Raw genomic sequence first — 14,304 nt, 5'->3', positions numbered from 1 at the left:
AGTAGCTACACTAGTGGCAGAGAAGGGGTAGCTACACTAGTGACAGAGAGGGAGTAGCTACACTAGTGACAGAGAGGGAGTAGCTACACTAGTGGCAGAGAAGGGGTAGCTACACTAGTGACAGAGAGGGAGTAGCTACACTAGTGGCAGAGAAGGGGTAGCTACACTAGTGGCAGAGAAGGGGTAGCTACACTAGTGGCAGAGAAGGGGTAGCTACACTAGTGACAGAGAGGGAGTAGCTACACTAGTGAGAGAAGGGGTAGCTACACTAGTGACAGAGAGGGAGTAGCTACACTAGTGACAGAGAGGGAGTAGCTACACTAGTGACAGAGAGGGAGTAGCTACACTAGTGGCAGAGAAGGGGTAGCTACACTAGTGACAGAGAGGGAGTAGCTACACTAGTGACAGAGAGGGAGTAGCTACACTAGTGAGAGAAGGGGTAGCTACACTAGTGACAGAGAGGGAGTAGCTACACTAGTGGCAGAGAAGGGGTAGCTACACTAGTGACAGAGAGGGAGTAGCTACACTAGTGACAGAGAGGGAGTAGCTACACTAGTGACAGAGAGGGAGTAGCTACACTAGTGACAGAGAGGGAGTAGCTACACTAGTGACAGAGAGGGAGTAGCTACACTAGTGACAGAGAGGGAGTAGCTACACTAGTGGCAGAGAAGGGGTAGCTACACTAGTGGCAGAGAAGGGGTAGCTACACTAGTGGCAGAGAAGGGGTAGCTACACTAGTGGCAGAGAAGGGGTAGCTACACTAGTGGCAGAGAAGGGGTAGCTACACTAGTGGCAGAGAGGGAGTAGCTACACTAGTGGCAGAGAGGGAGTGGCTACACTAGTGGCAGAGAGGGAGTGGCTACACTAGTGGCAGAGAGGGAGTAGCTACACTAGTGGCAGAGAGGGAGTAGCTACACTAGTGACAGAGAGGGAGTAGCTACACTAGTGACAGAGAGGGAGTAGCTACACTAGTGACAGAGAGGGAGTAGCTACACTAGTGGCAGAGAAGGGGTAGCTACACTAGTGGCAGAGAGGGAGTAGCTACACTAGTGACAGAGAGGGAGTAGCTACACTAGTGGCAGAGAAGGGGTAGCTACACTAGTGGCAGAGAAGGGGTAGCTACACTAGTGGCAGAGAGGGAGTAGCTACACTAGTGGCAGAGAAGGGGTAGCTACACTAGTGGCAGAGAAGGGGTAGCTACACTAGTGGCAGAGAAGGGGTAGCTACACTAGTGACAGAGAGGGAGTAGCTACACTAGTGACAGAGAGGGAGTAGCTACACTAGTGACAGAGAGGGAGTAGCTACACTAGTGGCAGAGAGGGAGTGGCTACACTAGTGGCAGAGAAGGGGTAGCTACACTAGTGACAGAGAGGGAGTAGCTACACTAGTGACAGAGAGGGAGTAGCTACACTAGTGGCAGAGAAGGGGTAGCTACACTAGTGGCAGAGAAGGGGTAGCTACACTAGTGACAGAGAGGGAGTAGCTACACTAGTGGCAGAGAAGGGGTAGCTACACTAGTGGCAGAGAAGGGGTAGCTACACTAGTGGCAGAGAGGGAGTGGCTACACTAGTGGCAGAGAGGGAGTAGCTACACTAGTGGCAGAGAGGGAGTGGCTACACTAGTGGCAGAGAGGGAGTAGCTACACTAGTGGCAGAGAAGGGGTAGCTACACTAGTGACAGAGAGGGAGTAGCTACACTAGTGGCAGAGAGGGAGTGGCTACACTAGTGGCAGAGAGGGAGTAGCTACACTAGTGGCAGAGAGGGAGTGGCTACACTAGTGGCAGAGAAGGGGTAGCTACACTAGTGACAGAGAGGGAGTAGCTACACTAGTGACAGAGAGGGAGTAGCTACACTAGTGACAGAGAGGGAGTAGCTACACTAGTGACAGAGAGGGAGTAGCTACACTAGTGACAGAGAGGGAGTAGCTACACTAGTGGCAGAGAGGGAGTAGCTACACTAGTGAGAGAAGGGGTAGCTACACTAGTGAGAGAAGGGGTAGCTACACTAGTGACAGAGAGGGAGTAGCTACACTAGTGGCAGAGAGGGAGTAGCTACATTAGTGACAGAGAGGGAGTAGCTACATTAGTGACAGAGAGGGAGTAGCTACACTAGTGGAAGAGAGGGAGTAGCTACACTAGTGGCAGAGAAGGGGTAGCTACACTAGTGGCAGAGAGGGAGTGGCTACACTAGTGGCAGAGAAGGGGTAGCTACACTAGTGACAGAGAGGGAGTAGCTACACTAGTGACAGAGAGGGAGTAGCTACACTAGTGAGAGAAGGGGTAGCTACACTAGTGACAGAGAGGGAGTAGCTATACTAGTGAGAGAGGGAGTAGCTACACTAGTGAGAGAAGGGGTAGCTACACTAGTGAGAGAAGGGGTAGCTACACTAGTGGCAGAGAGGGAGTAGCTACACTAGTGGCAGAGAGGGAGTAGCTACACTAGTGAGAGAAGGGGTAGCTACACTAGTGGCAGAGAAGGGGTAGCTACACTAGTGGCAGAGAGGGAGTAGCTACACTAGTGGCAGAGAAGGGGTAGCTACACTAGTGGCAGAGAGGCAGTAGCTACACTAGTGGCAGAGAAGGGTAACTACACTAGTGGCAGAGAGGGAGTGGCTACACTAGTGGCAGAGAGGGAGTAGCTACGTTGAGGTAGAGCGGACAGATGTGGCTACAATGAGGCAAGAGGGAGACGGGACTACTCTGGGGTAGGGAGGGAAGATGTTATCACACTGAGGCAGGAAGGAAAGAGGTATGAACATTAACCCTGAACTAAGATTACATTTTCATACCCTCCTATATTGACTTGAAAATGGATGTCCCAGTCGGTATTTCACTCTAGAACAACTGTAACTCTTTATGTAACAGATGACGTAAATAAACATGAACTATCAACAAAATCTCCAAAAAATGGTGCTTAAAAAGACATTCCTTCACGATGAGGAGAGAGAGAGAGAGAGAGAGAGAGAGAGAGAGAGAGAGAGAGAGAGAGAGAGAGAGAGAGAGAGAGAGAAAGAGAGGATTCCTCTCTCCCTTCATCCATAAACCTCAGAACTGGTATACATTAAGCGTGGACTTGTGTGTGTGTGTGTGTGTGTGTGTGTGTGTGTGTGTGTGTGTGTGTGTGTGCTGTGTGTGTGTGTGTGTAGCTGTTCCAGTCTATCTGGTCCGTCCAAAATCATGAAACATTCATTGTTTTTGTCGTCATAACCAGGTGACAAAGAACCCACGTCGACACTTTGCCAGACAAGAGTAGACCACTTCATAAATCTTTCTGTCGTCTTCTGAGCATAAAGTTTTCGTCTAGTTAAAATGCACCTACGAAGAGGTCGTTCTGAGCTAAATCCGTCAGACCATTCAATAATCAAATAGCCACGGGTCAAAGAAGGAAAATACAGTAATTTCAGCTTCAGGATACAACACGGTAATGGTACAGTCTCTCGTCTGGTCTGTAATGGAGATAAAAGCTAAATTAGACCATGAGAACCATGAACGCGGTTGGGATCCCCCTTTGTTGTCTCTTTTTACTGTGATCATATTAGCGGCCGGTGGCGTGCTGGAAATGACAAGTGTGTGTGTGTGTGTGTGTGTGTGTGTGTGTGTGTGTGTGTGTGTGTGTGTGTGTGTGTGTGTGTGTCGCAATGCGTCCACTGGCCAGCATTTTCAGCAATTTATCAACGAGAAATTTCCGTTGTCTTTTGTGGTTGTATAAACAAGATGTGCATCTAGTGACACTTCATATAAACACGTCAACATATATGCCTCCCTACTTACACATGACCAGTGCGGGTATACAGACATACACCTGCCAGCAGTCTATCCCACCTACCACGCATAAGGTCCCGGGTTCGAGCATGACTGTTGGAGGTTGGCAAGTTCTGTGGATGTGCGCGTTCATATGGACTATATATATATATATGTGTGTGAGTGTGTGTGTGAGTGTGTGTGTATATATCTATTTGTAATTGTTTTTCTGTATTGTACAGGGAGGGAGTTTTATAATCGTGGTGCCCCACTCTTGAACTTTATATTTTTCATTTTCTCACACTTATAGATATGTCAGGCCTTAACCTGGCAGAGGCACTTCTTTACAAATGTCTTTCACGTCTTAGCAAGAGAGCAACAAGAAGAAACGAACAATGGCTTTATTTACATATATTTTGTCTCCTTGTCACGCACAAAGAACAGACACCAGAGCCTCCTATCTAGTGTCAACACCCACAAACCACTCTATAGAGTCTCTTCACAGGTCCACCTGCTCTGGTTCGGCTTAATGACAGCTCGTCGCCCCTTATATACCATATCGATCCAATTTATTTGATCACATATATGCCTCTCGCCTCACTGAACGATCAGGTACCGATATCCCCTAGGCTCCCTTCTCTCCGACCTTCTATCACCTCCTCGATCGTTCCTCTCTCTATTTCTGACTTTTATGTCTTCTTAATCAGCCTTTCTTCGGCCATCATGTCCACATGTCTGAACCATCTCGACCGACCCTGGACGACACTTTCAGCCAGACTGTTCGTAATGCTAAACTCCTCTCTGCCACACCCGTCGGTGGCACTGTCATTTCTCCCCCGATCATCCCTTCCCAGATCATGTACTATCCTAAGGCGTTTCATTTCCAACACATCCACTTCAGCCCATAGCGTTCTATTCGATGCCGCATCCATTCTAGTATGGATTCGAATTCTGGGGCGTGGCAGTCGCCCCACACTCAATCCAGGTGTTCATCCTCCCCTCAAGGCTGGTCGATAAAGGGGTATCTGGCTCAGCCTGGGGTGTGTGAGTGTGTTTATACATACTCAGGTACATATGTGTTGAGATGAGGCAACACGAACGTAAATCTCTCTCCCCATAGCACAAATATAGCAATCACAGAGTGAAGAGCGGTCTGATCACAACCTTCTAAATCTCTATCTAAATCAGTTCATTGATGAAGATTAGTGATCAGTTCTTCGAGGGGTGCAGCGACGGGATAATCATAGGCCATAACTTGAAACTGAAAAGAAACTTGCTTTTATAATTCAAAAGAATTAGTGGATGATTGAAATAAACTGACTTAGCAAAAGGCAAATGCGCGGGCGGAACAGAAGGATAGCAAATGAGACAAACTGGCAACTGGAAAATATCAGATTTCCAATCAGGTAAATGACTTAAGAAATATTTAGCAAGTTGTTCACAACCGACTTTAGGATAAGACTAGAAAACGTTTCACACGTTTAGTCGCCGCACCAACAGATGCACAGAAAACTGAAAGAGGTCCAAAGATGGGCAACAAAGATGGTATCTGAATTAGGAAAGCTGAGTTAAAGAAAAGGTGAGCAACCTTACATTTCATTTCACTATGGATGAGAGAAGAGCAAGGGGTAACCTGATCAAAACCTTTAAGTTTCTGAACCGATTTGATGAAGTAAATACGGAACAGTTCTTCGAAAGATGCCAGGATAAAAGAACCAGAGGCCATTATATGATATCTAGAAAGATATGTGTCTCAAGAAATGCGAGGTAATCTAATACAACAAGACTGGTGGATGAATAGAATAATAATCTACGTGAGGATATCATGAACGTGGGCACCATACATTACTTTAAATGTTATAAGATAGTAGAGAAAATCAAAGAGATGGGACCCCAGGAGCGCACAGCTCCCTCCACCTACAAACATGTGATTATACATCCACACACACACACACACACACACACACACACACACACACACACACACACACACAGAGCACCAAAACTAAGAACGTCAGAAAAGATGGAGGTAAACAGACGTAAATCACGGGTGATGTTTGAACTGGAGAAGGACGATACTCCAGGCAAAAAGGAAATATTTACAAAGGAAGAAAGACATGAAAAGGAAAAAAAAATACAGAAGGCTACAGAGCAAGGGATCCACACCTACCATTTTCTCTGCCATGAATTCTATATATGCGGCTGGGAGAACGTCGAGCAAAAAATGTGATGTGCGGCCAGCAAGTTTGAAGAGTTGACCAAGTTTGGTGTGATTAATTGGATTTTCGGTCAATAGGAAGCAAAGGCAAGCGACAGAGGGGGAAAAACGCCGGAGATACGAGAATGATTCTAAAAGAATCGCGGTAAACGTGTCTTGCTTTGTATCTGCTCTTATTCATCATATCTTATTTGGTGCTGAAAAACCAGTCTTATGTTACGCTTTTTCAAAACAACCTCATATCATGCTACTTCAATATTTAGTCTGTATATCTAAATGTACAATATGGTCCGCATTCTTTATTGCTAATTTCACTTTTCACAATCCCTTGAAATAGTTTTTAACACATGTTACACGTCTACCGCATGTGGCAGTCTGTGGTCGATGACTGATTACTTGCTAATACAGCGGCTGACCGGCTCATAAAGATTACGGTCCCTTGGTACAGAGATATCATATGTAACATCTGAGCTAAGAAAACAAATGGAATTATGAGATACAGTTAGTACATCAGCAACGATTCTTCCAATACAGGACTTTGCAGCCAGGAGGTACTTAAGGTAAACTAAGAAACCTAAAAGAAAAGGAGGAATTCAATGGGGTGTGCATCAGGAACGAGAGACCGAAGGAAGAACGTGAAATAAGGATAGAATGCCCTCTGGAGAGAGAGAGAGAGAGAGAGAGAGAGAGAGAGAGAGAGAGAGAGAGAGAGAGAGAGAGAGAGAGAGAGAGAGAGAGAGAGAGAGAGAGAGACTAAAGATCGTCAACTCAATGATATAGAAGGGGAAATGACCCCTAGCTCATACCAAGAACTGGGGCAAAAGTAAGACTCCTAAAGCTTGTCACAAAGCATCACCATGCACCCGGTAGACACGGTCCTGACTAAGGCAGCGACCACCTTGATCATCGTTGTTGAATCAAACAGATCGAGTGGACTTCCTAGACCAAAACCACCTCAGCAATGGCGATTGCGGCAGAAGAAAAATCGCTGTCTGCAGAGGACATGGAAAAACAGTTATACACGGAGACATGAGCAAAGCCTCTAACACAGTGTGTCACTTTCTATACCAACGCACCGAAGAAATCACCATCAACTTTGCAACGTCACACAAATTCCCTCCATTAAGTCGGTCTCTCCAGGACGCCGTCTTATCACCAACACTATGCGTAACTTACGCAGTGGGCATCCTCCCACCGGTTGATGCTATGAGCGTGGATAACTTCTACTACGCCGACGGCGCCACTGAAACAGTAATCTCGAACAACTCACTCCCAGAACATACTCGTTTAGTACCGTCAGAGGCAACGAGACTAAGCAAAGTAAACTAATTCGAAAAGGACTGGAAGATTAAAACGAATTTACTACTGTAACGCCAGGAAGAATAAAACCAAACGACATAACCACAGAAGGTAACAGGACAGACCACAAGGAGTGCTGTGGAATCCTGGGTCTCGCTAACATCAAGGGTCTTCATGACAGATCATATCAGCAAGAAATTTGCACAAGTAAAATCAGACCTCCCCAGTATGTATAGATTCTGGCACCTTCCAGAGAACCAAACATGACACCTTGTCAAAGCCGTGATAAAACCTGCATAATCTATTCACCTATATCAACATTTCTCGCCTCCAAATCACGTATCTTGAATTGACATAGGACACAAAATAAGGTTCTATGAATCGTCGTCACAAATGTGCCTCACAACTACTTCAGAGAGGTCAGAGAAGTTAAGTGACACGAGTGTCACAGTGGAAACGAAGTACAATACGAATTTGAAGGAAAAAGACGTAGAGTCCAGGAACGGATTTTCGGGGAACATAACCTGATTCTGTCGTTGTAGTGGCGACCAAATCTTACTAAAGGGATGAAATGTAACTGAAACATGAAAGCGAAAGGGGAACGAGACTACAAAGAAGGAGGGGAATTAGCCCTATCAATAGTGACTGTAAAAGTAATTCCTGGATCTTTTTTTGTTTAGTTGTACTGATAACCTATATAATCCAAAACGAATTTTCAATAACAATAAAGGAAGAATGAGGATGGCGCAGGATGCAGCGAGACACGAAATCCTCAGACACGTTGGGCAATTAACTGATTCCGTTTCTGGACAAGGAGGCTAATGAACTCCATGCCCAGGCAAGAGACCAGTGGACTCCGTGTCTAGGGAAGGAGGTCAATGGACTCCATGTTAAGTTTCCATAAAAGTGGAATTCTACATAGGTATGGCCTGGGGCACTACTGAGATTCTTATAGAGACACAAGCTCTTAGTGTCGTGTGTTCAGGAAATTTCCTGCACCAGCATATCACTAAGCACACTCGAATCAGAGAGTTTTATACTCCATCATCACTATATCATCTTATATGTAGCTTTGTTGTGGCTATCATAGACTTATATGTTATAATCTTAAATACATAAAACATTTATATATGTCTATGACTAAAGAGAAATTATGCAGATCATAAGATATGCAAAAAAAAAAAAAGAAATCCATGAATACAATACAAAACTAATAGGTCGGTAATAACTTGTAATAAAAGAAAATGTTGCCCTGGATGATCTAGTGGTTACGTCATCAGCTACAATTCAATGCGCGCCCGGGTTAGAGACCCGGTGCACGCTACCGGCTATCAGCAACCTTGATGCCCTTCCCCCAGCTCCCCTTCAGCATGTGGACTGGTGGATAGATGGGGCACAAGACCTATGCCTGAGCATGTATGCTATGGAAACGCAACATGAATCTCTCCTCTTTTCAAAATGAACATTGAAAACAGCGTCGTATGGGTCGTAACTCACTTTGTCGGCGATGTTCTCGAGGAAGCAGGTGCGGTTCCCGAAGCCCTCGGCAGCCAGACACACCCTCTCCCCGATGGCGGTGCTGGAGAGGCACACCATGTCCTCCTGTAAGACAAAACAACTTCAGTCAGTCGCTTCTCACGTGCACATCAGTCTGTCGCTTCTCACGTGCACATCCTTAAATGATTATCTCCCACTTTATCACAATCATTCCGAACACAGTAATAATACACGATAATTACTGAACATTCTACAATACACATACAATTAGAAATACATTGATATCAGAAAGACATGATAATACAGTAATTATATATTAATACATCATACAGATAGAAGTCATCATCCTTATCATTAATAATACACGTAAGACAAGGGAGTAGATTGTGACAGGGAGGACAGTAACACCCTCGCCAACATCTACAGCCAAGTTACCAGCAACGAACACAAAGAGCTGAGGCCAGCAGCCGCCACAGTCAAAGCAGACTGGTTTAAAGTTGCTGACCTGAGAGAAAACGGCGTACACTAACACACACACACACACACACACACACACACACACACACACACACACACACACACACATCCATACACCTGATCTCTCTTTCCGTCACCTTATCGCATCATTGTGTGAGCAACTTTGATGTTATTTCTTTCATGAAAGTGTAGATCAACCGCGGTATATATATATAAAAAAAAAAGAAATATAGTTCCTGAATTTTGACATATCGTCTCTACAAAAGTGTAACCCGGACATAATGTCTCCAGTCCTGCATCTGTCTGTCTGTCTGTCAACACATTCCCGTCAACACAATAACTCATGAACAGTACACGAAAAAAAAAGATGAGTTCCTACTTTCAGCCCACTGTGGCTGTGACGAACTCATTAGATTTTGGAGGTCAGTAGTTGCATAAATTGGCATATCATTTAAGAAAACTGATTTTTCCTTAAATTCTATGAGTTAGGAGTGCCAAACCATTGTTATATGGTTGCGAGGCATGGACTATAATAGGGTTTTGTGGAGGGTGGATGTGTTGGAAATGAGATGTTTGAGGACAATATGTGATGGGAGGTGGTTTGATCGAGTAAGTAATGAAAGGGTAAGAGAGATGTGTGGTAGTAAAAAGAGTGTGGTTGAGAGGGCAGAAGAGGGTGTCTAGCAGAAGATGGTGTATTGAAATGGTTTGGTCACATGGAAAGAATGAGTGAGGAAAGATTGACAAAGAGGATATATGTGTCAGGGGTGAAGGGAACGAAGAGAAGTGGGAGACCAAATTGGAGGTGGAAAGATGGAATGAAAAGATTTTGAGCGATCGGGGCCTGAACATACAGGAGGTTGAAAGGCATGCAAGGAATAGAGTGAATTGGAACGATGTGGTATACCGGGGTCGACGTGCTGTCAATGGATTGAACCAGAGCATGAGAAACGTCTGGGGTAATCCATGGAAAGTTTTGTGGGGCCTGGATGTGAAGAGGGAGCTGTGGTTTCCGTGCATTACACATGACAGCTATAGACTGACTGTGAACGAATGTGGCCTTTGTTGTCTTTTCCAAGCGTTACCTCGCGCTCTCGCGGGGGGAGGGGGATGCCATTTCATGCGTGGCGGGGTGGCGACGAGAATGGATGAATGCAGCATGTGTGAATTTGTACACGTGTATATATGTACATGTCTGTGTATGTATATGTATGTATATGTTGAAATGTATGGGTATGCATATGTCCGTGTGTGGGCGTTTATGTATATACATGTGTATGTGGGTGGGTTGGGCCGTTCTTTCGTTTGTTTCTATGCGTTAACTCGCTAACGCGTGAGACAGCGACAAAGTCTGATAAAATGAATATATAAACGTATGAGAGCTGAATATGAGAGAGAGAGAGAGAGAGAGAGAGAGAGAGAGAGAGAGAGAGAGAGAGAGAGAGAGAGAGAGAGAGAGAGACTAATATCAAGATATAAAAGATCTTAGCAAATCAATGAGTTTGTGTTTTTTTCGTTCCGTTTTGCTGATGGCGGGACAAATAGCCAATCAAATTCTTCGTCTTTTAAAGTCAGTCTGAATGAAATGAAAGCAGATGACATCTGATAATTCTCGAGGCAAATAATAATCAATACCACGTTTCCTCTACGACAGTTCTTACAAACACACAGAGGCAGATGAATTATGCCAATAGACTCGAATGTACTGTGCTGTGTGGAGGTGACAGACCCATCCTGTATGACATGGAAACTGTGTCTCGTTCTCCTCTTGCCCCTCCGGCAGCGAGGACTTCCCCCTGGCCTTTGACCGCAATTAGTCTTTTAAGCACAGCGAGACGACCCTTGATCATGAAAGGGTCAAAGGCCAGGCAATCGTGCCGTCGTGCGCGTGGAAAAAAAAAAGAAAAAAGAAACCGTCGCACGTTCGCCTTGCTCCTGGGGATAACAAACACACAGTCTTGCTCAAGGGTCGCACCATCGTGCTCAAGGGAGGTTAGTCATTATCGTAGGGCAAGTGACCTGTCGATAGTGACAGCTAATCAATAGTTTCCACCGCAAGAGAGTGGGAGGAGGGAGTCAGAGAGAGAGAGAGAGAGAGAGAGAGAGAGAGAGAGAGAGAGAGAGAGAGAGAGAGAGAGAGAGAGAGAGATGTGTGTGGGTAATGCGCCCCAACTGCTTCTCTCTCTCTCTCTCTCTCTCTCTCTCTCTCTCTCTCTCTCTCTCTCTCTCTCTCTCTCTCTCTCTCTCTCTCTCTCTCTCTCTCTCATTGAGGTTATACATACATAATTGATAAATATGATTAATACGTCACACATGTGGTTAAACCATCACAAAGACGTAATTGATAACCACGCGTGTACGTATGTGCTAAAAGGAGAAGCCAATCTGGGAGCTTCTTTTAACGTGAAGTAACACTGCACCAGAAAAGCTTATTAGATATGCGAGTTTGATATCAAGAATTATGTTACTCAAATCACCTCAAGTTCTGTACCTTAGAGTCAATGCTGGGATGAGTTTAACCCTTGAGTTCGATGACTTGAACCCCTGAGTACGATGACCTAATCTCTTAAATACGATGACCTGAATCCTTGAGTACGATGACTTGAACCCTTGAGTGCCATCAGTTCATCCCTTGAGTACGATAACCTGAACCCTTGAGTACGTTGACCTGCAACCTTGAGTACGATGACTTCAGCGTTGAGTACGACGACCTGAACGCTTGAGCATGATGACTTATTACCTGGGGATGTTGACTCTCGTCATGAGATAAAGTCATTTCTATTTTCGTGTGTATAATGGATGGTGTTTACCTACGTGACCTCATTAACATGGCCTGGATAAACTGCATCTTTTTTTTTTTTACTGAAAACAACAATTCTATGTATATTTTCTACTAATTTCGCCATTACTCTTTTTCTTTGAGTTAAGAAGTGTCTGGATACCAGTCTTTCGAAACGAATGATGGTTCATCATCCTGATTCTCTACACCACTCACCTACCACTTACCACACTCACCTGCTCCCTACCACACATTCACCTGCCGCTCACCACACTCTCCTGTCTCTTACCACACTCTCCTGTCTCTTACCACACTCTCCTGTCTCTTACCGCACCCATCTGCTCCCTACCACACACTCACCTACTCTCTAATACACTCACCTACTACTTGCCACATCTACTTGCCACCTACCACACCAACTTACCCCTCTACCACACCTACCTATCCAGTACCGTGCTCTTTTGCCCCCATACTGCACTCACCTGCCCCCTACCATACTCACCTCCCCTTATCACACCCAACAGCCAATTCCCACACTCACCTGCAACCAACCACACTCTGTTGCCCCTACCACTTTAACCTCCCACCTGCCACCGTCATACTCATTTACTCCCTGCCATACTCGTCTGCCCCATACCGCACTCACCTACGCTTATCACATTCACCTTTTCTTACCATACTCACCTGCCACCTACAACATCCACCTACCTCTTGCAAAGTCCAAGGGTAACGTAATTTGTACACATACCTTACAGACACAGTGAAACACACATCACACACCCAAGAAAAATCACAATCAAATACAAACATACACACTTTTGCGAAAATGTGTATGGTTGTGTGTCCACGCACGCGCGTAGACACACAGCAGTGACCTGAGCTTGAAATGATGTCCTCACAAGTAGTGACCTAAGTTGACGAGCTTCTAGTCCGACGGGTACAACTGCGGTCAAGAAGTCCGCTGCGACTCGCTATCTCAGATTCTGATCTCGTATCGTATACCGTAGTACAATGCCTCGTAGATGTACACACCGAGGGAATTGTGCCCTTGACTGATTCCACATCCTATGGTAAGTGTGTGTGTGTTCAGAGGGAGGGACGGGTGGAAAGTCCATCTTTAATAACTTCCCTTCCCTTTCACTGGAAAAGGAAAAGAGGGAATGACCCAAGACCAGCAATGTGTGTGTGTGTGTGTGTGTGTGTGTGTGTGTGTGTGTGTGTGTGTGTGTGTGTGTGTGTGCGCCGTGTGTGTGGGTGTTAGAGGATGGGCCGTACTCCACGGTGGGTTGTGGGTTGTGGGTGTGGGTTATAGAGGATGGGCCGCCCTCCGCGGTGGGTTGTACCCCCCAAAAGAGAAAAAAGAAAAAAACTGAGTTACCCAGGGCTCCCACGCAGGTGGCATCAGTCCACTGGGCAGCAGTTCCCAGCCTGAACTAAAGTCATTCCTTCAACTAAAAACGTAAATGAAGATGGGGCCACGAACCCGCTCTCGAGGGGAGAGAGAGAGAGAGAGAGAGAGAGAGAGAGAGAGAGAGAGAGAGAGAGAGAGAGAGAGAGAGAATAGGAACGTATGAAAGCAAGATTTGTCAGTTGTTTTCCACAATGTCGCCCCTCGCCTCTTCGCTTCCAATGAACGCACGGCCATTCGAGGGTATATCTGAGCATTGATCCAAAAATCTAACTTTAGAAAGAAATCTGAAAAAAAGGAGAAAAAAAAATCCCAAAAATAACAACCCTGCATGAGGAAGCAACATAAATGACTCCATTAAACGAAATAAGTTGAAGTAACTATAGCCAAGGCAGAAGTATGCACCAGAACTGTCTACATTGTAACTGTTTTGACAATGTTGGCATCAGCTAAGTTGGCGTCAGACCCTCACTTGATGTTACCAAAGTATGGCGCCATATATATAAATAATTTCCTTCAAAAGAAAATATAATATTCAACTGGTTCCTCTCCAAGGATTAGACTCAGTTTTAATCAAAATTCAAATCGATGAAAAAAGATATATTTTTCTGAGGCATCGGAGGAAAGTATAGTTGGAAAAGGTGGACGCAAAGGTGCGGACGGGGAGCGGGGTCTGTCTGCTGCACCATCGTCAGGGACACTGAGTAATGGGAGCTCTTGGCAGTATTCCTGCGCCTAACTGACTGTAACCCAGCGTCACAGGTCCTGATGGTGGCGTGACGATTGGCAATGATGGTAACGGTGGCGGTGCAAGTCACGGTAATAGTGGTGGTGACAGGCCACGATAACAGAGAGGCCCTGGGGTCCCGCACATGCCCGAGTCTGA

General features: G+C 45.5%; 2 protein-coding genes across 2 annotated transcripts in view; both read right to left on the bottom strand.

Annotated features, from left to right (window-relative positions):
- LOC139756016 (ryanodine receptor-like) overlaps positions 1-14,304 on the bottom strand; it is a 494,517-nt gene that overhangs the window by 137,678 nt on the left and 342,535 nt on the right.
- Positions 8,608-14,304, bottom strand: part of LOC139756021 (ryanodine receptor-like) — a 127,177-nt gene continuing 121,480 nt past the window's right edge. The window contains exon 2 of the mRNA XM_071674966.1: positions 8,608-8,859. Within this exon, the coding sequence (XP_071531067.1) occupies positions 8,623-8,859 (237 nt within the window). The 3' untranslated portion in view covers positions 8,608-8,622. The remainder of the gene's footprint in view (positions 8,860-14,304) is intronic.

Source organism: Panulirus ornatus, chromosome 20, assembly GCF_036320965.1.
Source record: "Panulirus ornatus isolate Po-2019 chromosome 20, ASM3632096v1, whole genome shotgun sequence".
Taxonomy (NCBI): Eukaryota; Metazoa; Arthropoda; class Malacostraca; order Decapoda; family Palinuridae; genus Panulirus; species Panulirus ornatus.
This window is presented reverse-complemented; position numbering and strand designations above follow the sequence as displayed.